This window comes from Oncorhynchus nerka, linkage group LG7, assembly GCF_034236695.1.
Source record: "Oncorhynchus nerka isolate Pitt River linkage group LG7, Oner_Uvic_2.0, whole genome shotgun sequence".
NCBI lineage: Eukaryota > Metazoa > Chordata > Actinopteri > Salmoniformes > Salmonidae > Oncorhynchus > Oncorhynchus nerka.
In genome coordinates, this window is record NC_088402.1 from 75,566,763 (window position 1) to 75,592,599 (window position 25,837).

General features: G+C 42.5%; 1 protein-coding gene across 1 annotated transcript in view; it reads left to right on the forward strand.

The window, feature by feature from the left end:
• LOC115125041 (plexin-A2-like) overlaps positions 1–25,837 on the forward strand; it is a 522,986-nt gene that overhangs the window by 308,989 nt on the left and 188,160 nt on the right. Inside the window, exon 7 of the mRNA XM_065020830.1 lies at positions 21,448–21,601. Coding sequence (XP_064876902.1) covers positions 21,448–21,601 — 154 coding nt within the window. The remainder of the gene's footprint in view (positions 1–21,447; positions 21,602–25,837) is intronic.

Consider the following 25,837-nt stretch of genomic DNA (forward strand, 5'->3'; position numbering starts at 1 on the left):
AATGTGTGGTTGTTCCTATGTGAGGTGTAATGTGTGGTTGTTCCTATGTGAGGTGTAATGTGTGGTTGTTCCTATGTGAGGTGTAATGTGTGGTTGTTCCTGTGAGAGGTGTAATGTGTGGTTGTTCCTGTCTGAGGTGTAATGTGTGGTTGTTCCTATGTGAGGTGTAATGTGTGGTTGTTCCTATGTGAGGTGTAATGTGTGGTTGTTCCTATGTGAGGTGTAATGTGTGGTTGTTCCTATGTGAGGTGTAATGTGTGGTTGTTCCTATGTGAGGTGTAATGTGTGGTTGTTCCTATGTGAGGTGTAATGTGTGGTTGTTCCTATGTGAGGTGTAATGTGTGGTTGTTCCTATGTGAGGTGTAATGTGTGGTTGTTCTATGTGAGGTGTAATGTGTGGTTGTTCCTATGTGAGGTGTAATGTGTGGTTGTTCCTATGTGAGGTGTAATGTGTGGTTGTTCCTATGTGAGGTGTAATGTGTGGTTGTTCCTATGTGAGGTGTAATGTGTGGTTGTTCCTATGTGAGGTGTAATGTGTGGTTGTTCCTATGTGAGGTGTAATGTGTGGTTGTTCCTATGTGAGGTGTAATGTGTGGTTGTTCCTATGAGGTGTAAGGTGTTAATGTGTGGTTGGTTTCCTATGTGAGGTGTAATGTGTGGTTGTTCCTATGTGAGGTGTAATGTGTTGTTCCTATGTGAGGTGTTGGTTGTTCCTATGTGAGGTGTAATGTGTGGTTGTTCCTATGTGAGGTGTAATGTGTGGTTGTTCCTATGTGAGGTGTAATGTGTGGTTGTTCCTGTGAGGTGTAATGTGTGGTTGTTCCTATGTGAGGTGTAATGTGTGGTTGTTCCTATGTGAGGTGTAATGTGTGGTTGTTCCTATGTGAGGTGTAATGTGTGGTTGTTCCTATGTGAGGTGTAATGTGTGGTTGTTCCTATGTGAGGTGTAATGTGTGGTTGTTCCTATGTGAGGTGTAATGTGTGGTTGTTCCTATGTGAGGTGTAATGTGTGGTTGTTCCTATGTGAGGTGTAATGTGTGGTTGTTCCTATGAGGTGTAATGTGGTTGTTCCTATGTGTAATGTGTGGTTGTTCCTGTCTGAGGTGTAATGTGTGGTTGTTCATGTGAGGTGTAATGTGTGTTGTTCCTAGGTGTAATGTGTGGTTGTTCCTAATGTGAGGTGTAATGTGGTTGTTCCTATGTGAGGTGTAATGTGTGGTTGTTCCTATGTGAGGTGTAATGTGTGGTTGTTCCTATGTGAGGTGTAATGTGTGGTTGTTCCTATGAGAGGTGTAATGTGTGGTTGTTCCTATGTGAGGTGTAATGTGTGGTTGTTCCTATGTGAGGTGTAATGTGGTTGTTCCTATGTGAGGTGTAATGTGTGGTTGTTCCTATGTGAGGTGTAATGTGTGGTTGTTCCTATGAGAGGTGTAATGTGTGGTTGTTCCCTAGGGTGAGGTGTAATGTGTGGTTGTTCTGAGGTGAGGTGTAATGAGGTGGTTGTTCCTATGTGAGGTGTAATGTGTGGTTGTTCCTATGTGAGGTGTAATGTGTGGTTGTTCCTATGTGAGGTGTAATGTGTGGTTGTTCCTATGAGAGGTGTAATGTGTGGTTGTTCCTATGTGAGGTGTAATGTGTGGTTGTTCCTATGAGAGGTGTAATGTGTGGTTGTTCCTGTCTGAGGTGTAATGTGTGGTTGTTCCTATGTGAGGTGTAATGTGTGGTTGTTCCTATGTGAGGTGTAATGTGTGGTTGTTCCTATGTGAGGTGTAATGTGTGGTTGTTCCTATGTGAGGTGTAATGTGTGGTTGTTCCTATGTGAGGTGTAATGTGTGGTTGTTCCTATGTGAGGTGTAATGTGTGGTTGTTCCTGTCTGAGGTGTAATGTGTGGTTGTTCCTATGTGAGGTGTAATGTGTGGTTGTTCCTATGTGAGGTGTAATGTGTGGTTGTTCCTATGTGAGGTGTAATGTGTGGTTGTTCCTATGTGAGGTGTAATGTGTGGTTGTTCCTATGAGGTGTAATGTGTGGTTGTTCCTATGAGAGGTGTAATGTGTGGTTGTTCCTGTGAGGTGTAATGTGTGGTTGTTCCTATGTGAGGTGTAATGTGTGGTTGTTCCTATGTGAGGTGTAATGTGTGGTTGTTCCTATGTGAGGTGTAATGTGTGGTTGTTCCTATGAGGGTGAGGTGTAATGTGTGGTTGTTCCTATGTGAGGTGTAATGTGTGGTTGTTCCTATGTGAGGTGTAATGTGTGGTTGTTCCTATGTGAGGTGTAATGTGTGGTTGTTCCTATGTGAGGTGTAATGTGTGGTTGTTCCTATGTGAGGTGTAATGTGTGGTTGTTCCTATGTGAGGTGTAATGTGTGGTTGTTCCTATGTGAGGTGTAATGTGTGGTTGTTCCTATGTGAGGTGTAATGTGTGGTTGTTCCTATGTGAGGTGTAATGTGTGGTTGTTCCTATGTGAGGTGTAATGTGTGGTTGTTCCTATGTGAGGTGTAATGTGTGGTTGTTCCTATGTGAGGTGTAATGTGTGGTTGTTCTCCTATGTGAGGTGTAATGTGTGGTTGTTCCTATGTGAGGTGTAATGTGTGGTTGTTCCTATGTGAGGTGTAATGTGTGGTTGTTCCTATGTGAGGTGTAATGTGTGGTTGTGTGGTTGTGTGGTTTCCTATGTGAGAGGTGTAATGTGTGGTTGTTCCTATGTGAGGTGTAATGTGTGGTTGTTCCTATGTGAGGTGTAATGTGTGGTTGTTCCTATGTGAGGTGTAATGTGTGGTTGTTCCTATGTGAGGTGTAATGTGTGGTTGTTCCTATGTGAGGTGTAATGTGTGGTTGTTCCTATGTGAGGTGAGAGGTGTAATGTGTGGTTGTTCCTGAGGTGTAATGTGTGGTTGTTCCTATGTGAGGTGTAATGTGTGGTTGTTCCTATGTGAGGTGTAATGTGTGGTTGTTCCTATGTGAGGTGTAATGTGTGGTTGTTCCTATGTGAGGTGTAATGTGTGGTTGTTCCTATGTGAGGTGTAATGTGTGGTTGTTCCTATGTGAGTGTAATGTGTGGTTGTTCCTATGTGAGGTGTAATGTGTGGTTGTTCCTATGAGAGGTGTAATGTGTGGTTGTTCCTATGTGAGGTGTAATGTGTGGTTGTTCCTATGTGAGGTGTAATGTGTTGGTTGTTCCTATGTCTGAGGTGTAATGTGTGGTTGTTCCTGTGTGAGGTGTAATGTGTGGTTGTTCCTATGTGAGGTGTAATGTGTGGTTGTTCCCTAATGTGAGGTGTAATGTGTGGTTGTTCCTATGTGAGGTGTAATGTGTGGTTGTTCCTATGTGAGGTGTAATGTGTGGTTGTTCCTATGTGAGGTGTAATGTGTGGTTGTTCCTGTCTGAGGTGTAATGTGTGGTTGTTCCTATGTGAGGTGTAATGTGTGGTTGTTCCTATGTGAGGTGTAATGTGTGGTTGTTCCTATGTGAGGTGTAATGTGTGGTTGTTCCTATGTGAGGTGTAATGTGTGGTTGTTCCTATGTGAGGTGTAATGTGTGGTTGTTCCTATGTGAGGTGTAATGTGTGGTTGTTCCTATGTGAGGTGTAATGTGTGGTTGTTCCTATGTGAGGTGTAATGTGTGGTTGTTCCTATGTGAGGTGTAATGTGTGGTTGTTCCTATGTGAGGTGTAATGTGTGGTTGTTCCTATGTGAGGTGTAATGTGTGGTTGTTCCTATGTGAGGTGTAATGTGTGGTTGTTCCTATGTGAGGTGTAATGTTGTTGTTCCTATGAGGTGTAAGGTGTTATGTGATGTGTGGTTGTTCCTATGTGAGGTGTAATGTGTGGTTGTTCCTATGTGAGGTGTAATGTGTGGTTGTTCCTATGTGAGGTGTAATGTGTGGTTGTTCCTATGAGAGGTGTAATGTGTGGTTGTTCCTATGTGAGGTGTAATGTGTGGTTGTTCCTATGTGAGGTGTAATGTGTGGTTGTTCCTATGAGGTGTAATGTGTGGTTGTTCCTATGTGAGGTGTAATGTGTGGTTGTTCCTATGTGAGGTGTAATGTGTGGTTGTTCTATGTGAGGTGTAATGTGTGTTGTTCCTATGTGAGGTGTAATGTGTGGTTGTTCCTATGAGAGGTGTAATGTGTGGTTGTTCCTATGTGAGGTGTAATGTGTGGTTGTTCCTATGTGAGGTGTAATGTGTGGTTGTTCCTATGAGAGGTGTAATGTGTGGTTGTTCCTATCTGAGGTGTAATGTGTGGTTGTTGTTCCTATGTGAGGTGTAATGTGTGGTTGTTCCTATGTGAGGTGTAATGTGTGGTTGTTCCTATGTGAGGTGTAATGTGTGGTTGTTCCTATGTGAGGTGTAATGTGTGGTTGTTCCTATGTGAGGTGTAATGTGGTTGTTCCTATGAGGTGTAATGTGTGGTTGATGAGGTGTAATGTGTGGTTGTTCCTGTCTGAGGTGTAATGTGTGGTTGTTCCTATGTGAGGTGTAATGTGTGGTTGTTCCTATGTGAGGTGTAATGTGTGGTTGTTCCTATGTGAGGTGTAATGTGTGGTTGTTCCTATGTGAGGTGTAATGTGTGGTTGTTCCTATGTGAGGTGTAATGTGTGGTTGTTCCTATGTGAGGTGTAATGTGTGGTTGTTCCTATGTGAGGTGTAATGTGGTTGTTCCTATGAGAGGTGTAATGTGTGGTTGTTCCTATGTGAGGTGTAATGTGTGGTTGTTCCTATGTGAGGTGTAATGTGTGGTTGTTCCTATGTGAGGTGTAATGTGTGGTTGTTCCTATGTGAGGTGTAATGTGTGGTTGTTTGTTCCTATGTGAGGTGTAATGTGTGGTTGTTCCTGTCTGAGGTGTAATGTGTGGTTGTTCCTATGAGGTGTAATGTGTGGTTGTTCCTATGTGAGGTGTAATGTGTGGTTGTTCCTATGTGAGGTGTAATGTGTGGTTGTTCCTATGTGAGGTGTAATGTGTGGTTGTTCCTATGTGAGGTGTAATGTGTGGTTGTTCCTATGAGAGGTGTAATGTGTGGTTGTTCCTATGTGAGTGTAATGTGTGGTTGTTCCTATGTGAGGTGTAATGTGTGGTTGTTCCTATGTGAGGTGTAATGTGTGGTTGTTCCTATGTGAGGTGTAATGTGTGGTTGTTCCTATGTGAGGTGTAATGTGTGGTTGTTCCTATGAGGTGTAATGTGTGGTGTAATGTGTGGTTGTGAGGTGTAATGTGTGGTTGTTCCTATGTGAGGTGTAATGTGTGGTTGTTCCTATGTGAGGTGTAATGTGTGGTTGTTCCTATGTGAGGTGTAATGTGTGGTTGTTCCTGTCTGAGGTGTAATGTGTGGTTGTTCCTATGTGAGGTGTAATGTGTGGTTGTTCCTATGTGAGGTGTAATGTGTGGTTGTTCCTATGTGAGGTGTAATGTGTGGTTGTTCCTTCTGAGGTGTAATGTGTGGTTGTTCCTATGAGAGGTGTAATGTGTGGTTGTTCCTATGTGAGGTGTAATGTGTGGTTGTTCTATGTGAGGTGTAATGTGTGGTTGTTCCTATGAGAGGTGTAATGTGTGGTTGTTCCTATGTGAGGTGTAATGTGTGGTTGTTCCTATGTGAGGTGTAATGTGTGGTTGTTCCTATGTGAGGTGTAATGTGTGGTTGTTCCTGTCTGAGGTGTAATGTGTGGTTGTTCCTATGTGAGGTGTAATGTGTGGTTGTTCCTATGTGAGGTGTAATGTGTGGTTGTTCCTATGTGAGGTGTAATGTGTGGTTGTTCCTATGTAAGAGGTGTAATGTGGTTGTTCCTATGTGAGGTGTAATGTGTGGTTGTTCCTATGTGAGGTGTAATGTGTGGTTGTTCCTATGAGAGGTGTAATGTGTGGTTGTTCCTATGTGAGGTGTAATGTGTGGTTGTTCCTATGTGAGGTGTAATGTGTAATGTGGTTGTTCCTATGTGAGGTGTAATGTGTGGTTGTTCCTATGTGAGGTGTAATGTGTGGTTGTTCCTATGTGAGGTGTAATGTGTGGTTGTTCCTATGTGAGGTGTAATGTGTGGTTGTGAGGTGTAATGTGTGGTTGTTCCTATGTGAGGTGTAATGTGTGGTTGTTCCTATGTGAGTGTAATGTGTGGTTGTTCCTATGTGAGGTGTAATGTGTGGTTGTTCCTAATGTGGTTGTGAGGTGTAATGTGTGGTTGTTCCTATGTGAGGTGTAAGGTGTAAGGTGTAATGTGTGGTTGTTCCTATGTGAGGTGTAATGTGTGGTTGTTCCTATGTGAGGTGTAATGTGGTTGTTCCTATGTGAGGTGTAATGTGTGGTTGTTCCTATCTGAGGTGTAATGTGAGGTGTAATGTGTGGTTGTTCCTATGTGAGGTGTAATGTGTGGTTGTTCCTATGTGAGGTGTAATGTGTGGTTGTTCTATGAGAGGTGTAATGTGTGGTTGTTCCTATGTGAGGTGTAATGTGTGGTTGTTCCTGTGAGGTGTAATGTGGTTGTTCCTATGTGTGGTTGTTCCTATGTGAGGTGTAATGTGTGGTTGTTCCTATGTGAGGTGTAATGTGTGGTTGTTCCTGTGAGAGTGGTTGTGTAATGTGTGGTTGTTCCTATGTGAGGTGTAATGTGTGGTTGTTCCTATCTGAGGTGTAATGTGTGGTTGTTCCTATGTGAGGTGTAATGTGTGGTTGTTCCTATGTGAGGTGTAATGTGTGGTTGTTCCTATGTGAGGTGTAATGTGTGGTTGTTCCTATGTGAGGGTAATGTGTGGTTGTTCCTATGAGAGGTGTAATGTGTGGTTGTTTATGTGAGGTGTAATGTGGTTGTGAGGTGTAATGTGTGGTTGTTCCTATGTGAGGTGTAATGTGTGGTTGTTCCTGTGAGGTGAGTGTAATGTGTGGTTGTTCCTATGTGAGGTGTAATGTGGTTGTTCCTATGTGAGGTGTAATGTGTGGTTGTTCCTATGTGAGGTGTAATGTGTGGTTGTTCCTATGTGAGGTGTAATGTGTGGTTGTTCCTATGTGAGGTGTAATGTGTGGTTTGTGAGGTGTAATGTGGTTGTTCCTATGTGAGGTGTAATGTGTGGTTGTTCCTATGTGAGGTGTAATGTGTGGTTGTTCCTATGTGAGGTGTAATGTGTGGTTGTTCCTATGTGAGGTGTAATGTGTGGTTGTTCCTATGAGGTGTAATGTGTGGTTGTTCCTATGTGAGGTGTAATGTGTGGTTGTTCCTATGTGAGGTGTAATGTGTGGTTGTTCCTGTATGAGGTGTCTATGAGGTGTAATGTGTGGTTGTTCCTATGTGAGGTGTAATGTGTGGTTGTTCCTATGTGAGGTGTAATGTGTGGTTGTTCCTATGTGAGGTGTAATGTGTGGTTGTTCCTATGTGAGGTGTAATGTGTGGTTGTTCCTATGTGAGGTGTAATGTGTGGTTGTTCCTATGTGAGGTGTAATGTGTGGTTGTCTGAGGTGTAATGTGTGGTTGTTCCTATGTGAGGTGTAATGTGTGGTTGTTCCTATGTGAGGTGTAATGTGTGGTTGTGTGAGGTGTGTGTGGTTGTTCCTATGTGAGGTGTAATGTGTGGTTGTTCCTATGTGAGGTGTAATGTGTGGTTGTTCCTATGTGAGGTGTAATGTGTGGTTGTTCCTAATGTGAGGTGTAATGTGTGGTTGTTCCTATGAGAGGTGTAATGTGTGGTTGTTCCCTAGGGTGTAATGTGTGGTTGTTCCTGTCTGAGGTGTAATGTGTGGTTGTTCTATGAGGTGAGTGTGGTTGTTCCTAAGGTGTAATGTGTGGTTGTTCCTATGTGAGGTGTGAGGTGTAATGTGTGGTTGTTCCTATGTGAGGTGTAATGTGTGGTTGTTCCTATGTGAGGTGTAATGTGTGGTTGTTCCTATGTGAGGTGTAATGTGTGGTTGTTCCTATGTGAGGTGTAATGTGTGGTTGTTCCTATGAGAGGTGTAATGTGTGGTTGTTCCTATGTGAGGTGTAATGTGTGGTTGTTCCTGTCTGAGGTGTAATGTGTGGTTGTTTGTTCCTGTCTGAGGTGTAATGTGTGGTTGTGTAATGTAATGTGTGGTTGTTCCTATGTGAGGTGTAATGTGTGGTTGTTCTATGTGAGGTGTAATGTGTGGTTGTTCCTATGTGAGGTGTAATGTGTGGTTGTTCCTATGTGAGGTGTAATGTGTGGTTGTTCCTATGAGAGGTGTAATGTGTGGTTGTTCCTATGTGAGGTGTAATGTGTGGTTGTTCCTATGTGAGGTGTAATGTGTGGTTGTTCCTATGTGAGGTGTAATGTGTGGTTGTTCTATGTGAGTGTAATGTGTGGTTGTAAGGTGTAATGTGGTTGTTCCTATGTGAGGTGTAATGTGTGGTTGTTCCTATGTGAGGTGTAATGTGTGGTTGTTCCTATGTGAGGTGTAATGTGTGGTTGTTCCTATGTGAGGTGTAATGTGTGGTTGTTCCTATGAGAGGTGTAATGTGTGGTTGTTCCTATGTGAGGTGTAATGTGTGGTTGTTCCTATGTGAGGTGTAATGTGTGGTTGTTCCTGTCTGAGGTGTAATGTGTGGTTGTTCCTATGTGAGGTGTAATGTGGTTGTTCTATGTGAGGTGTAATGTGTGGTTGTTCCTATGTGAGGTGTAATGTGTGGTTGTTCCTATGTGAGGTGTAATGTGTGGTTGTTCCTATGAGAGGTGTAATGTGTGGTTGTTCCTATGTGAGGTGTAATGTTGTGGTAATGTGTGGTTGTTCCTATGTGAGGTGTAATGTGTGGTTGTTCCTATGTGATGTGTGGTTGTGTAATGTTCCTATAGAGGTGTGGTTGTTCCTATGTGAGGTGTAATGTGTGGTTGTTCCTGAGAGGTGTAATGTGTGGTTGTTCCTATGTGAGGTGTAATGTGTGGTTGTTCCTATGTGAGGTGTAATGTGTGGTTGTTCCTATGTGAGGTGTAATGTGTGGTTGTTCCTATGTGAGGTGTAATGTGTGGTTGTTCCTGTCTGAGGTGTAATGTGTGGTTGTTAATGTGAGGTGTAATGTGTGGTTGTTCCTATGTGAGGTGTAATGTGTGGTTGTTCCTATGTGAGGTGTAATGTGGTTGTTCCTATGTGAGGTGTAATGTGTGGTTGTTCCTATGTGAGGTGTAATGTGTGGTTGTTCCTGTCTGAGGTGTAATGTGTGGTTGTTCCTGTGTGAGGTGTAATGTGTGGTTGTTCCTATGTGAGGTGTAATGTGTGGTTGTTCTATGTGAGGTGTAATGTGTGGTTGTTCCTATGTGAGGTGTAATGTGTGGTTGTTCCTATGTGAGGTGTAATGTGGGAGGTGGTTGTTCCTATGTGAGGTGTAATGTGTGGTTGTTCCTATGTGAGGTGTAATGTGTGGTTGTTCCTATGTGAGGTGTAATGTGTGGTTGTTCCTATGTGAGGTGTAATGTGTGGTTGTTCCTATGTGAGGTGTAATGTGGTTGTTCCTATGTGAGGTGTAATGTGTGGTTGTTTCCTGTGAGGTGTAATGTGTGTGGTTGTTCCTATGTGAGGTGTAATGTGTGGTTGTTCCTATGTGAGGTGTAATGTGTGGTTGTTCCTATGTGAGGTGTAATGTGTGGTTGTTCTATGAGAGGTGTAATGTGTGGTTGTTCCTATGTGAGGTGTAATGTGGTTGTTTTGTGAGGTGTAATGTGTGGTTGTTCCCTGTGGTTGTTCCTATGTGAGGTGTAATGTGTGGTTGTTCCTATGTGAGGTGTAATGTGTGGTTGTTCCTATGTGAGGTGAGGTGTAATGTGTGTGGTTGTTCCTGTCTGAGGTGTAATGGTTGTGTGGTTGTGGTTTCCTGTCTGAGGTGTAATGTGTGGTTGTTCCTGAGGTAATGTGAGGTGTAATGTGTGGTTGTTCCTATGAGAGGTGTAATGTGTGGTTGTTCCTATGTGAGGTGTAATGTGTGGTTGTTCCTGAGAGGTGTAATGTGTGGTTGTTGAGGTGTAATGTGTGGTTGTTCTATGTGAGGTGTAATGTGTGGTTGTTCCTATGTGAGGTGTAATGTGTGGTTGTTCCTATGTGAGGTGTAATGTGTGGTTGTTCCTATGAGAGGTGTAATGTGTGGTTGTTCTATGTGAGGTGTAATGTGGTTGTTCTATGTGAGGTGTAATGTGTGGTTGTTCTATGTGAGGTGTAATGTGTGTTGTTGAGGTGTAATGTGTATGGTTGTTCTATGTGAGGTGTAATGTGTGGTTGTTCCTATGTGAGGTGTAATGTGTGGTTGTTCCTATGTGAGGTGTAATGTGTGGTTGTTCCTGAGGTGTAATGTGTGGTTGTTCCTATGTGAGGTGTAATGTGTGGTTGTTCTATGTGAGGTGTAATGTGTGGTTGTTCCTGTATGTGAGGTGTAATGTGTGGTTGTTCCTATGTGAGGTGTAATGTGTGGTTGTTCCTATGTGAGGTGTAATGTGTGGTTGTTCCTATGTGAGGTGTAATGTGTGGTTGTTCCTATGTGAGGTGTAATGTGTGGTTGTTCCTATGTGAGGTGTAATGTGTGGTTGTTGTATGAGGTGTAATGTGTGGTTGTTCCTATGTGAGGTGTAATGTGTGGTTGTTCCTGTGTGAGGTGTAATGTGTGGTTGTTCCTATGTGAGGTGTAATGTGTGGTTGTTCCTATGAGGTGTAATGTGGTTGTAGGTGTAATGTGGTTGTTCCTATGAGAGGTGTAATGTGTGGTTGTTCCTATGTGAGGTGTAATGTGTGGTTGTTCCTATGTGAGGTGTAATGTGTGGTTGTTCCTATGAGGTGTAATGTGTGGTTGTTTGTCTGAGGTGTAATGTGTGGTTGTTCCTATGTGAGGTGTAATGTGGTTGTTCCTATGTGAGGTGTAATGTGTGGTTGTTCCTATGTGAGGTGTAATGTGTGGTTGTTCCTGTCTGAGGTGTAATGTGTGGTTGTTCCTATGTGAGGTGTAATGTGTGGTTGTTCCTATGTGAGGTGTAATGTGTGGTTGTTCCTATGTGAGGTGTTCCTATAAGGTGTGTGGTTGTTCCTATGAGAGGTGTAATGTGTGGTTGTTCCTATGTGAGGTGTAATGTGTGGTTGTTCCTATGTGAGGTGTAATGTGTGGTTGTTCCTATGTGAGGTGTAATGTGTGGTTGTTCCTATGTGAGGTGTAATGTGTAATGGTTGTTCCTATGTGAGGTGTAATGTGTGGTTGTTCCTATGAGAGGTGTAATGTGTGGTTGTTCCTATGTGAGGTGGTTGTTCCTATGTGAGGTGTAATGTGTGGTTGTTCCTATGTGAGGTGTAATGTGTGGTTGTTCCTATGAGGTGTAATGTGTGGTTGTTCCTATGTGAGGTGTAATGTGTGGTTGTTCCTATGTGTGTGAGGTGTAATGTGTGGTTGTTCCTATGTGAGGTGTAATGTGGTTGTTCTATGTGAGGTGTAATGTGTGGTTGTTCCTATGAGAGGTGTAATGTGTGGTTGTTCCTATGTGAGGTGTAATGTGTGGTTGTTCCTGTCTGAGGTGTAATGTGTGGTTGTTCCTGTCTGAGGTGTAATGTGTGGTTGTTCCTATGTGAGGTGTAATGTGTGGTTGTTCCTATGTGAGGTGTAATGTGTGGTTGTTCCTATGTGAGGTGTAATGTGTGGTTTGTTCCTATGAGAGGTGTAATGTGTGGTTGTTCCTATGTGAGGTGTAATGTGTGGTTGTTCCTATGTGAGGTGTAATGTGTGGTTGTTCCTGTGTGAGGTGTAATGTGTGGTTGTTCCTATGTGAGGTGTAATGTGTGGTTGTTCCTATGTGAGGTGTAATGTGTGGTTGTTCCTATGAGAGGTGTAATGTGTGGTTGTTCCTATGAGAGGTGTAATGTGTGGTTGTTCCTATGTGAGGTGTAATGTGTGGTTGTTCCTATGTGAGGTGTAATGTGTGGTTGTTCCTGTCTGAGGTGTAATGTGTGGTTGTTCCTATGTGAGGTGTAATGTGTGGTTGTTTCTATGAGAGGTGTAATGTGTGGTTGTTCCTATGTGAGGTGTAATGTGTGGTTGTTCCTATGAGAGGTGTAATGTGTGGTTGTTTCTAATGTGAGGTGTAATGTGTGGTTGTTCCTATGTGAGGTGTAATGTGTGGTTGTTCCTATGTGAGGTGTAATGTGTGGTTGTTCCTATGAGGTGTAATGTGTGGTTGTTCCTATGTGAGGTGTAATGTGGTTGTTCCTATGTGAGGTGTAATGTGTGGTTGTTCCTATGTGAGGTGTAATGTGTGGTTGTTCCTATGTGAGGTGTAATGTGTGGTTGTTCCTATGTGAGGTGTAATGTGTGGTTGTTCCTATGTGAGGTGTAATGTGTGGTTGTTCCTATGTGAGGTGTAATGTGTGGTTGTTCCTATGTGAGGTGTAATGTGTGGTGTGAGAGGTGTAATGTGTGGTTGTTCCTATGTGAGGTGTAATGTGTGGTTGTTCCTATGTGAGGTGTAATGTGTGGTTGTTCCTATGTGAGGTGTAATGTGTGGTTGTTCCTATGTGAGGTGTAATGTGTGGTTGTTCCTATGTGAGGTGTAATGTGTGGTTGTTCCTATCTGAGGTGTAATGTGTGGTTGTTCCTATGTGAGGTGTAATGTGTGGTTGTTCCTATGTGAGGTGTAATGTGTGGTTGTTGTGAGTGTAATGTGGTTGAGAGTGTAATGTGGTTGTTCCTATGTGAGGTGTAATGTGTGGTTGTTCCTATGTGAGGTGTAATGTGTGGTTGTTCTATGTGAGGTGTAATGTGTGGTTGTTCCTATGTGAGGTGTAATGTGTGGTTGTTCCTATGTGAGGTGTAATGTGTGGTTGTTCCTATGTGAGGTGTAATGTGTGGTTGTTCCTATGAGAGGTGTAATGTGTGGTTGTTCCTATGTGAGGTGTAATGTGTGGTTGTTCCTATGTGAGGTGTAATGTGTGGTTGTTCCTATGTGAGGTGTAATGTGTGGTTGTTCTATGTGAGGTGTATGTTGTGAGGTGTAATGTGTGGTTGTTCCTATGTGAGGTGTAATGTGTGGTTGTTCCTGTATGAGGTGTAATGTGTGGTTGTTCCTATGTGAGGTGTAATGTGTGGTTGTTCCTATGTGAGGTGTAATGTGTGGTTGTTCCTATGTGAGGTGTAATGTGTGGTTGTGTGGTTGTTCCTATGTGAGGTGTAATGTGTGGTTGTTCCTATGTGAGGTGTAATGTGTGGTTGTTCCTATGTGAGGTGTAATGTGTGGTTGTTCCTATGTGAGGTGTAATGTGTGGTTGTTCCTATGTGAGGTGTAATGTGTGGTTGTTCCTATGTGAGGTGTAATGTGTGGTTGTTCCTATGTGAGGTGTAATGTGTGGTTGTTCCTATGTGAGGTGTAATGTGTGGTTGTTCCTATGTGAGGTGTAATGTGTGGTTGTTCCTATGTGAGGTGTAATGTGTGGTTGTTCCTATGTGAGGTGTAATGTGTGGTTGTTCCTATGTGAGGTGTAATGTGTGGTTGTTCCTATGTGAGGTGTAATGTGTGGTTGTTCCTATGTGAGGTGTAATGTGTGGTTGTTCCTATGTGAGGTGTAATGTGTGGTTGTTCCTATGTGAGGTGTAATGTGTGGTTGTTCCTATGTGAGGTGTAATGTGTGGTTGTTCCTATGTGAGGTGTAATGTTGTTCCTATGTGAGGGTAATGTGTGGTTGTTCCTATGTGAGGTGTAATGTGTGGTTGTTCCTCTGTGAGGTGTAATGTGTGGTTGTTCCTATGTGAGGTGTAATGTGTGGTTGTTCCTATGTGAGGTGTAATGTGTGGTTGTTCCTATGAGAGGTGTAATGTGTGGTTGTTCCTATGTGAGGTGTAATGTGTGGTTGTTCCTGTCTGAGGTGTAATGTGTGGTTGTTCCTGTCTGAGGTGTAATGTGTGGTTGTTCCTATGTGAGGTGTAATGTGTGGTTGTTCCTATGTGAGGTGTAATGTGTGGTTGTTCCTATGTGAGGTGTAATGTGTGGTTGTTCCTATGTGAGGTGTAATGTGTGGTTGTTCCTATGTGAGGTGTAATGTGTGGTTGTTCCTATGTGAGGTGTAATGTGTGGTTGTTCCTATGTGAGGTGTAATGTGTGGTTGTTCCTATGTGAGGTGTAATGTGTGGTTGTTCCTATGTGAGGTGTAATGTGTGGTTGTTCCTATGTGAGGTGTAATGTGTGGTTGTTCCTATGTGAGGTGTAATGTGTGGTTGTTCCTATGTGAGGTGTAATGTGTGGTTGTTCCTATGTGAGGTGTAATGTGTGGTTGTTCCTATGTGAGGTGTAATGTGTGGTTGTTCCTATGTGAGGTGTAATGTGTGGTTGTTCCTATGTGAGGTGTAATGTGTGGTTGTTCCTATGTGAGGTGTAATGTGTGGTTGTTCCTATGTGAGGTGTAATGTGTGGTTGTTCCTGTCTGAGGTGTAATGTGTGGTTGTTCCTATGTGAGGTGTAATGTGTGGTTGTTCCTATGTGAGGTGTAATGTGTGGTTGTTCCTATGTGAGGTGTAATGTGTGGTTGTTCCTATGTGAGGTGTAATGTGTGGTTGTTCCTATGTGAGGTGTAATGTGTGGTTGTTCCTATGTGAGGTGTAATGTGTGGTTGTTCCTATGTGAGGTGTAATGTGTGGTTGTTCCTATGTGAGGTGTAATGTGTGGTTGTTCCTATGTGAGGTGTAATGTGTGGTTGTTCCTATGTGAGGTGTAATGTGTGGTTGTTCCTATGTGAGGTGTAATGTGTGGTTGTTCCTATGTGAGGTGTAATGTGTGGTTGTTCCTATGTGAGGTGTAATGTGTGGTTGTTCCTATGTGAGGTGTAATGTGTGGTTGTTCCTATGTGAGGTGTAATGTGTGGTTGTTCCTATGTGATGTGTGGTTGTGTAATGTGTGGTTGTTCCTATGTGAGGTGTAATGTGTGGTTGTTCCTATGTGAGGTGTAATGTGTGGTTGTTCCTATGTGAGGTGTAATGTGTGGTTGTTCCTGTAATGTGAGGTTGTGTAATGTGTGGTTGTTCCTATGTGAGGTGTAATGTGTGGTTGTTCCTATGTGAGGTGTAATGTGTGTAATGTGTGGTTGTTCCTATGTGAGGTGTAATGTGTGGTTGTTCCTATGTGAGGTGTAATGTGTGGTTGTTCCTATGTGAGGTGTAATGTGTGGTTAATGTGTGTGTAATGTGTGGTTGTTCCTATGTGAGGTGTAATGTGTGGTTGTTCCTATGTGAGGTGTAATGTGTGGTTGTTCCTGGTTGTTCCTATGTGAGGTGTAATGTGTGGTTGTTCCTATGAGGTGTAATGTGTGGTTGTTAAGGTGTAATGTGTGGTTGTTCCTATGTGAGGTGTAATGTGTGGTTGTTCCTATGTGAGGTGTAATGTGTGGTTGTTCCTATGTGAGGTGTAATGTGTGGTTGTTCCTATGTGAGGTGTAATGTGTGGTTGTTCCTATGTGAGGTGTAATGTGTGGTTGTTCCTATGTGAGGTGTAATGTGTGGTTGTTCCTGGTTGTTCCTGAGGTGTAATGTGTGGTTGTTCCTATGTGAGGTGTAATGTGTGGTTGTTCCTGTGAGGTGTAATGTGTGGTTGTGAGGTGTAATGTGTGGTTGTTCCTATGTGAGGTGTAATGTGTGGTTGTTCCTATGTGAGGTGTAATGTGTGGTTGTTCCTATGTGAGGTGTAATGTGTGGTTGTTCCTATGTGAGGTGTAATGTGAGGTGTAATGTGTGGTTGTTCCTATGTGAGGTGTAATGTGTGGTTGTTCCTATGAGAGGTGTAATGTGTGGTTGTTCCTATCTGAGGTGTAATGTGTGGTTGTTCCTGTCTGAGGTGTAATGTGTGGTTGTTCCTATGTGAGGTGTAATGTGAGGTGTAATGTGTGGTTGTTCCTATGTGAGGTGTAATGTGTGGTTGTTCCTATGTGAGGTGTAATGTGTGGTTGTTCCTATGTGAGGTGTAATGTGTGGTTGTTCCTATGTGAGGTGTAATGTGTGGTTGTTCCTATGAGAGGTGTAATGTGTGGTTGTTCCTATGTGAGGTGTAATGTGTGGTTGTTCCTATGTGAGGTGTAATGTGTGGTTGTTCCTATGTGAGGTGTAATGTGTGGTTGTTCCTATGTGAGGTGTAATGTGGTTGGTGAGGTGTAATGTGTGGTTGTTCCTGTCTGAGGTGTAATGTGTGGTTGTTCCTATGTGAGGTGTAATGTGTGGTTGTTCCTATGAGAGGTGTAATGTGTGGTTGTTCCTATGTGAGGTGTAATGTGTGGTTGTTCCTATGTGAGGTGTAATGTGTGGTTGTTCCTATGAGAGGTGTAATGTGTGGTTGTTCCTAATGTGTGGTTGTTCCTATGAGGTGTAATGTGTGGTTGTTCCTATGTGAGGTGTAATGTGTGGTTGTTCCTATGTGAGGTGTAATGTGTGGTTGTTCCTATGTGAGGTGTAATGTGTGGTTGTTCTGTCTGAGGTGTAATGTGTGGTTGTTCCTATGTGAGGTGTAATGTGTGGTTGTTCCTATGTGAGGTGTAATGTGTGGTTGTTCCTGTGAGGTGTAATGTGTGGTTGTTCCTAGAGGTGTAATGTGTGGTTGTTCCTATGTGAGGTGTAATGTGTGGTTGTTCCTATGTGAGGTGTAATGTGTGGTTGTTCCTATGTGAGGTGTAATGTGTGGTTGTTCCTATGAGAGGTGTAATGTGTGTTGTTCCTATGTGAGGTGTAATGTGTGTTGTTCCTATGTGAGGTGTTGTTCCTATGTGAGGTGTAATGTGTGGTTGTTCCTATGTGAGGTGTAATGTGTTGTTGTTCCTATGAGAGGTGTAATGTGTGGTTGTTCCTATGTGAGGTGTAATGTGTGGTTGTTCCTATGTGAGGTGTAATGTGTGGTTGTTCCTGTCTGAGGTGTAATGTGTGGTTGTTCCTATGTGAGGTGTAATGTGTGGTTGTTTCTATGAGAGGTGTAATGTGTGGTTGTTCCTATGTGAGGTGTAATGTGTGGTTGTTCCTATGAGGTGTAATGTGGTTGTTCCTAATGAGGTGTAATGTGTGGTTGTTCCTATGAGAGGTGTAATGTGTGGTTGTTCCTATGTGAGGTGTAATGTGTGGTTGTTCCTATGTGAGGTGTAATGTGTGGTTGTTCCTATGAGGTGTAATGTGTGGTTGTTCCTATGTGAGGTGTAATGTGTGGTTGTTCCTATGTGAGGTGTAATGTGTGGTTGTTCCTATGTGAGGTGTAATGTGTGGTTGTTCCTATGTGAGGTGTAATGTGTGGTTGTTCCTATGTGAGGTGTAATGTGTGGTTGTTCCTATGAGAGGTGTAATGTGTGGTTGTTCCTATGTGAGGTGTAATGTGTGGTTGTTCCTAGGTGTAATGTGTGGTTGAGGTGTAATGTGTGGTTGTTCCTATGAGAGGTGTAATGTGTGGTTGTTCCTATGTGAGGTGTAATGTGTGGTTGTTCCTATGTGAGGTGTAATGTGTGGTTGTTCCTATGTGAGGTGTAATGTGTGGTTGTTCCTATGAGAGGTGTAATGTGTGGTTGTTCCTATGTGAGGTGTAATGTGTGGTTGTTCCTGTCTGAGGTGTAATGTGTGGGTTTCCTATGTGAGGTGTAATGTGTGGTTGTTCCTATGAGAGGTGTAATGTGTTGTTCCTATGTGAGGTGTAATGTGTGGTTGTTCCTATGTGAGGTGTAATGTGTGGTTGTTCCTATGTGAGGTGTAATGTGTGGTTGTTCCTTGAGAGGTGTAATGTGTGGTTGTTCCTATGTGTGTAATGGTTGTCCTATGAGAGGTGTAATGGTGGTTGTTCCTATGTGAGGTGTAATGTGAGGTGTAATGTGTGGTTGTTCCTATGTGAGGTGTAATGTGTGGTTGTTCCTATGTGAGGTGTAATGTGTGGTTGTTCCTATGTGAGGTAATGTGTGGTTGTTCCTATGTGAGGTGTAATGTGTGGTTGTTCCTATGTGAGGTGTAATGTGTGGTTGTTCCTATGAGGTGAGTTGTGTAATGTGTGGTTGTTCCTATGTGAGGTGTAATGTGTGGTTGTTCCTGTCTGAGGTGTAATGTGTGGTTGTTCCTGTGAGGTGTAATGTGTGGTTGTTCCTATGTGAGGTGTAATGTGTGGTTGTTCCTATGTGAGGTGTAATGTGTGGTTGTTCCTATGTGAGGTGTAATGTGTGGTTGTTCCTATGTGAGGTGAGGTGTTAATAATGTGTGGTTGTTCCTATGTGAGGTGTAATGTGTGGTTGTTCCTATGTGTAATGTGGTTGTTCCTATGAGAGGTGTAATGTGTGGTTGTTCCTATGTGAGGTGTAATGTGTGGTTGTTCCTATGAGAGGTGTAATGTGTGGTTGTTAGTGTAATGTGTGGTTGTGTAATGTGTGGTTGTTCCTATGAGAGGTGTAATGTGTGGTTGTTCCTATGTGAGGTGTAATGTGTGGTTGTTCCTATGTGAGGTGTAATGTGTGGTTGTTCCTATGAGAGGTGTAATGTGTGGTTGTTCCTATGTGAGGTGTAATGTGTGGTTGTTCCTATGTGAGGTGTAATGTGTGGTTGTTCCTATGTGAGGTGTAATGTGTGGTTGTTCCTATGTGAGGTGTAATGTGTGGTTGTTCCTATGTGAGGTGTAATGTGTGGTTGTTCCTATGTGAGGTGTAATGTGTGGTTGTTCCTATGTGAGGTGTAATGTGTGGTTGTTCCTATGAGAGGTGTAATGTGTGGTTGTTCCTATGTGAGGTGTAATGTGTGGTTGTTCCTATGAGAGGTGTAATGTGTGGTTGTTCCTATGAGAGGTGTAATGTGTGGTTGTTCCTATGAGGTGAGGTGTAATGTGTGGTTGTTCCTATGTGAGGTGTAATGTGTGGTTGTTCCTATGAGAGGTGTAATGTGTGGTTGTTCCTATGTGAGGTGTAATGTGTGGTTGTTCCTATGTGAGGTGTAATGTGTGGTTGTTCCTATGTGAGGTTGTAATGTGTGGTTGTTCCTATGTGAGGTGTAATGTGTGGTTGTTCCTATGAGAGTGTGAGGTGTAATGTGAGGTGTAATTGTGGTGTTCCTATGAGAGGTGTAATGTGTGGTTGTTCCTATGTGAGGTGTAATGTGTGGTTGTTCCTATGTGAGGTGTAATGTGTGGTTGTTCCTATGTGAGGTGTAATGTGTGGTTGTTCCTATGTGAGGTGTAATGTGTGGTTGTTCCTATGTGAGGTGTAATGTGTGGTTGTTCCTATGAGAGGTGTAATGTGTGGTTGTTCCTATGTGAGGTGTAATGTGTGGTTGTTCTATGTGAGAGTGTAATGTGTGGTTGTTCTATGAGGTGTAATGTGTGGTTGTTCCTGAGGTGTAATGTGAGGTGTAATGTGTGGTTGTTCCTGTCTGTGAGTTCCTATAAGGTGTGTGTGGTTGTGAGAGGTGTAATGTGTGGTTGTTCCTATGTGAGGTGTAATGTGTGGTTGTTCCTATGTGAGGTGTAATGTGTGGTTGTTCCTATGTGAGGTGTAATGTGTGGTTGTTCCTATGTGAGGTGTAATGTGTGGTTGTTCCTATGTGAGGTGTAATGTGTGGTTGTTCCTATGTGAGGTGTAATGTGGTTGTTCCTATGTGAGGTGTAATGTGTGGTTGTTCCTATGTGAGGTGTAATGTGTGGTTGTTCCTATGATGTGAGGTGTAATGTGTGGTTGTTCCTATGTGAGGTGTAATGTGTGGTTGTTCCTATGTGAGGTGTAATGTGTGGTTGTTCCTATGAGGTGTAATGTGTGGTTGTTCCTATGAGGTGAGGTGTAATGTGTGGTTGTTCCTATGAGAGGTGTAATGTGTGGTTGTTCCTGTTAATGTGTGGTTGTCTGAGGTGTAATGTGTGGTTGTTCCTATGTGAGGTGTAATGTGTGGTTGTTCCTGAGAGGTGTAATGTGTGGTTGTTAATGTGTGTGTTGTTGTTCCTATGTGAGGTGTAATGTGTGGTTGTTCCTATGAGAGGTGTAATGTGTGGTTGTTCCTATGAGGTGTAATGTGTGGTTGTTCCTATGAGGTGTAATGGTGGTTGTTCCTATGTGAGGTGTAATGTGTGGTTGTTCCTATGTGAGGTGTAATGTGTGGTTGTTCCTATGAGAGGTGTAATGTGTGGTTGTTCCTATGTGAGGTGTAATGTGTGGTTGTTCCTATGTGAGTTGTGTAATGTGTGGTTGTTCCTATGTGAGGTGTAATGTGTGGTTGTTCCTATGTGAGGTGTAATGTGTGGTTGTTCCTATGTGTAATGTTGTTGTTCCTATGTGAGGTGTAATGTGTGGTTGTGTGTAATGTTGTTGTTCCTATGAGTAAGCTGTAATGTGTGGTTGTTCCTATGTGAGGTGTAATGTGTGGTTGTTCCTATGAGAGGTGTAATGTGTGTGGTTGTTGGTTGTTCTATGTGAGGTGTAATGTGTGGTTGTTCCAATGTGAGGTGTAATGTGTGGTTGTTCCTATGAGAGGTGTAATGTGTGGTTGTTCCTATGTGAGGTGTAATGTGTGGTTGTTCCTATGTGAGGTGTAATGTGTGGTTGTTCCTATGTGAGGTGTAATGTGTGGTTGTTCCTATGTAATGAGGTGTAATGTGTGGTTGTTCCTATGTGAGGTGTAATGTGTGGTTGTTCCTAAGGTGTGTGGTTGTTCCTGTCTGAGGTGTAATGTGTGGTTGTTCCTATGTGAGGTGTAATGTGTGGTTGTTCCTGTCTGAGGTGTAATGTGTGGTTGTTTCCTATGTGAGGTGTAATGTGTGGTTGTTCCTATGTTAGGTGTAATGTGTGGTTGTTCCTATGAGAGGTGTAATGTGTGGTTGTTCCTATGTGAGGTGTAATGTGTGGTTGTTCCTATGTGAGGTGTAATGTGTGGTTGTTCCTGTCTGAGGTGTAATGTGTGGTTGTTCCTATGTGAGGTGTAATGTGTGGTTGTTCCTATGTGAGGTGTAATGTGTGGTTGTTCCTAGGTGTAATGTGGTTGAGCTGTAATGTGTGGTTGTTCCTATGTGAAGGTGTAATGTGGTTGAGAGGTGTAATGTGTGGTTGTTCCTATGTGAGGTGTAATGTGTGGTTGTTCCTATGAGAGGTGTAATGTGTGGTTGTTCCTGAGGTGTAATGTGTGGTTGAGAGCTGTAATGTGTGGTTGTTCCTGATGAGGTGTAATGTGTGGTTGTTCCTATGTGAGGTGTAATGTGTGGTTGTTCCTATGAGAGGTGTAATGTGTGGTTGTTCCTATGTGAGGTGTAATGTGTGGTTGTTCCTATGTGAGGTGTAATGTGTGGTTGTTCCTATGAGAGTTGTAATGTGTGGTTGTTCCTATGAGATGTGTAATGTGTGGTTGTTCCTGTCTGAGGTGTAATGTGTGGTTGTTCCTATGAGAGGTGTAATGTGTGGCTGTTCCTATGTGAGGTGTAATGTGTGGTTGTTCCTATGTGAGGTGTAATGTGTGGTTGTTCCTGTCTGAGGTGTAATGTGTGGTTGTTCCTGTCTGAGGTGTAATGTGTGGTTTCTACCTCTCTCTATGCAGTTGCTGGTGAAGGTGTCTGATGTCCCAGACCTGGCAGCTGGGATCACCTGTTCCTTTGGGAACCTGACAGAGGTGGAGGGACAGGTCAGCGGTAACCAGATCTTCTGTCTGTCTCCCACCGCTAAGGATGTTCCTCTCATACCTGCTGACCAAGGTAGATACACACATGCACCTGACAATCACCAATGGAAAACAATTATGTTCCTCGATTCCATACTAGCTAGATTCACTTAGATGAACTGCCATTAAAGTCAAGGTGATAGTTGGCTTTGAGCCATACAGTTGTACACAGTACAGCAGCGGGCTGTGGCATTACAACCATTATTTCCCTTTCTTCTTTTCCTCCCTCTCTCTGCTATTTATAAGCTCCTGTAGAGTCGTGTGTTAATGACATGTTCGATGTTCCCTCTGTCCGTCTCCACTCTCTAACACACACACTGGTCTCCATTCACTAATCCCACATCTGGTCCCATCATCGATCCAAAGCCTCACGTGGGTGGTGGTCCAGGCAGCCTAATGAGCTCCCCCAGCCCGCAGACCAGTCCCCCTGGCTGGGGAGTGTGCTCCACACCAGCCCTGGCCTCATTAAGAAACCTGGAGGATGGATGACCAGGGACCAGGGCCTGTGTCTGGATAGAGCTGGCCACATTACTGCCCTCACATGGGGCTAACACAGCACTGAGGCCAGTGTAGAGGTACAGGGTAGGATAGACTGATAAGGAGGGAGGTAGACAAGGAGTAGCTCAGGGATGGTAAGCTAGTAAAGGTTGCGTTGAACAAGATGATGTACACCTTCCTAAGTCTGCGGGTGATTTTAACCTTCCAGTCTTGGAATTGTATCAACTCGCTACCCAAGGCTTTTTCTTGGGACATATAGTTAAATGCATTAAAAAGGAACACTCTGTACATATTGAAGGAGGCACATGCTCACCCCCAGAATATTTTTGTGCGTATATTTTCTAAGTATAAAGCTAAGAACATTAATAACTTCAGAGTTAAGAACAGTATAACCAATATCACTCCTTAAAAACATAACCCGTACAGTCCTTGGATAGCTTTTCACAATTCACTGATAGAATGTTCTACATGGAAAACTAAAAGCATAGAAACCATAAAATGACTTGTTAACAGGAAATACATTTATTTCCATGACAGAATTAAAAAGCTATTTTGGACGGACCAATGTAGATATTTTCATTACTTAAAAGTTTCATATCAAGAAATTTCAGAGTAATCTTGAGAGAACCCCATTTGAGTCAGAAAATATATTCATATGATATGTATTATAGTCTCTCTGCAATGTTTTGCATATCTAACTAACAAAATGTAACTAACCATTTTACGGAAATCCAGTATAAACGAATGTATAAAATGTATTACACAAATTCTACAGCACAACAGCAGAGTCCTGTCTTAGTGTAAAACTAACAGTGACTCAATAACCCATGCCTTCTGGGAACGCTATATCGTCCAAAAGTCATGGGCAGAGTGTCAGGGAAATTGCAAGATTATGTTATAATGCTTGTATTGCGTTATAATGGTTGTTTTATTCGACAGAATAGAGTATTCTGTTAACTATTGTGTTCTACTGAGGATGGACCTCTATGAGATAACACTGACAGAGGAGATTTACCATGTCTTTGGGTGATACAACCTAAAGAGCATTCCAGAGCATGAGTTAATGTTTCTGCTCTATATGGTAGCAGGGAGAGATGGTTCCAGTTTGGAGTCTTAACCTCGTGAACATTCTATGTATCTGTTGTTCGTCATGTAGGTTGAAAGGGATGTATCTTGGCTTTCAAAGACCTTTGTACTTTTGTTTTATGACTCTCAACGGATCATTTGAAATGGTGAATCGTTGAAAGTCATTGCTATTGCAAAGCTCTTATTATTAAAGATTTAGTTTAAGTATAACTCTGACTTGTGTGATATGTTTGTCTCTCCTCATTTGATAGTAAAGAAATGAACCACCACAAGAGTTAGAAAGTTGTCTGATAGAAGTATTACAATGTAAATGTACTGTTAACTGTCTGCATACTTCCAGACATGGCATATGGGGGTGTAGTGAGATACCCAATGGGTTGGACGATACTTTTCTCGTCAATCATCTTGAAAAAACGTATACTTCCAAACTGTAAATCAATCCTCCATCGTTAACACAATGGAAATGTCAAATTATTTCTAATTTAAATGTTGACAGTGTGTGGGCGCCAGAGAGACACAAAATGTTGCAGTTTGAGGCCGAGTGGCGCAGTGGTCTAAGACACTCCATATCAGTGTATAGAGGTGTTACTGCAGTACCTGGTTCGAATCCAGGCTGCATCACATCATTGGGAGTCCCATAGGGTGGCACATAATTGACCCAGCATCGTCCATGTTTGGCTGGGGGGTAAGTCGTCATTGTAAATAAGAATTTGTTCTTAACTGACTTGCCTAGTTAAATAAAGGTTCAATCAAAAATAAAAATAAAAATTTTGCTGAGAGTAATACGGGCGCTGGAGATGGGGTTGTGAGCAGGTGGGTCTGAGCAATAAGTGACCTTGTGATGTTTGTGTGCATCTGTATGTTTATGTATTGTAAAAAAAACTAGATGGTGTATTGATGTGCCTTTCCAAGTAAGGTAAATAGGCCCAATCCAAGGTTATTTTTCTCTGCTAGATTTTTCTTTCTGCTAGAGAGCCAGGTTTTGAGCCCAGGATTTATGAGCACTGAAATATTTCAGAGCTCCACATGTAATATTCATGTGTGACGTCATAGGTGATCACATACAATCACTGTAGATGATTACACACACTATTTGTTTGTTTGTTTGTGTATGTGTTGTCACAGTGATGTAATCCCATCTCTGAGAATAAAATGTCAGCCATGTTTACCCAACAGTCACCAAGTCGGTGGCATGTGGGGGCTTATATGAATGTCTCTCCCCCAGGTAAATGTCAGTTTATCCCCTCATAATCTCCCTCTCAATCCCACCTCATACACACACCCTGCCCCTCATCAGCCAGGACTAGCCGGCCACCTACCTACCTTCCAAACAACCAGGGGAGAGGTTATTGACCAGATGAACATTGATCATGTGCAGAAGTAATGAAAGTGAAGGAAGGGGGAGAGAGGGATGTAAGAGACGGAGGGAGGGTGACAGTGGAGGAGCTAGGGAAGGGAGGGAGGAAGGACGGAGTGAAAGAGGAAGATGGCGGGAGGGGAGGTTTTATCTGCCTGAGAGGGAAACAAAATGTCAGACACAGGAACAACATACACTACCGTTCAAATGTTTGGAAATGTCCTTGTTTTCCATTAAAACATACATGAAATGAGTTGCAAAATGAATAGGAAATATAGTCAAGACGTTGACAAGGTTATAAGTAATGATTTTTAATTTAACCTGTTGCGACGAGCAATCCCGGATCCGGGATCGTAATTATAGCCTCAAGCAACGTTAACTATTCATGAAAATCGCAAATGAAATAAATATATTGGCTCTCAAGCTTAGCCTTTTGTAAACAACACTGTCATCTCAGATTTTCAAAATATGCTTTTCAACCATAGCAAAACAAGCAGTTGTGTAAGAGCATTGATAGCTAGCATAGCATTAAGCCTAGCATTCAGCAGGCAACATTTTCACAAAAACAAGAAAAGCATTCAAATAAAATAATTTACCTTTGAAGAACTTCGGATGTTTTCAATGAGGAGACTCTCAGTTAGATAGCAAATGTTCAGTTTTTCCAAAAAGATTATTTGTGTAGGAGAAATCGCTCCGTTTTGTTCATCACGTTTGGCTGAGAAAAAACCCAGAAAATTCAGTCATTAACTTCTTGCGTCGAGCCATCCCGGATCCGGTATCGTGACTACAGCCTCAAGCTCATTACCATAACGCAACGTTAACTATTCATGAAAATCGCAAATGAAATGAAATTAATCTATTTGCTCTCAAGCTTAGCCTTTTGTTAACAACACTGTCATCTCAGATTTTCAAAATATGCTTTTGATCCATAGCTAAACAAGCATTTGTGTAACAGTATTGATAGCCTAGCATAGGATTATGCCTGTCTTTCAGCATGCAACATTTTCACAAAAACCAGAAAAGGATTCAAATAAAATCATTTACCTTTGAAGAACTTCAGATGTTTTCAATGAGGAGACTCTCAGTTAGATAGCAAATGTTCCATTTTTACCAAAAATATTATTTGTGTCGACTAATCACTCCGTTTTGTTCATCACGTTTGGGTAAAAAAAAATATATATATATATATATTAAGTCAACATGGCAAACCGATGTTTAGAATCAATCCTCAAGGTGTTTTTCACATATCTATCGACGATAAAATCCTTCGTGGCAGTTGACTTTCTCTTCTGAAGAAATGGAACGCGCATGGACCTACAGATTACGCAA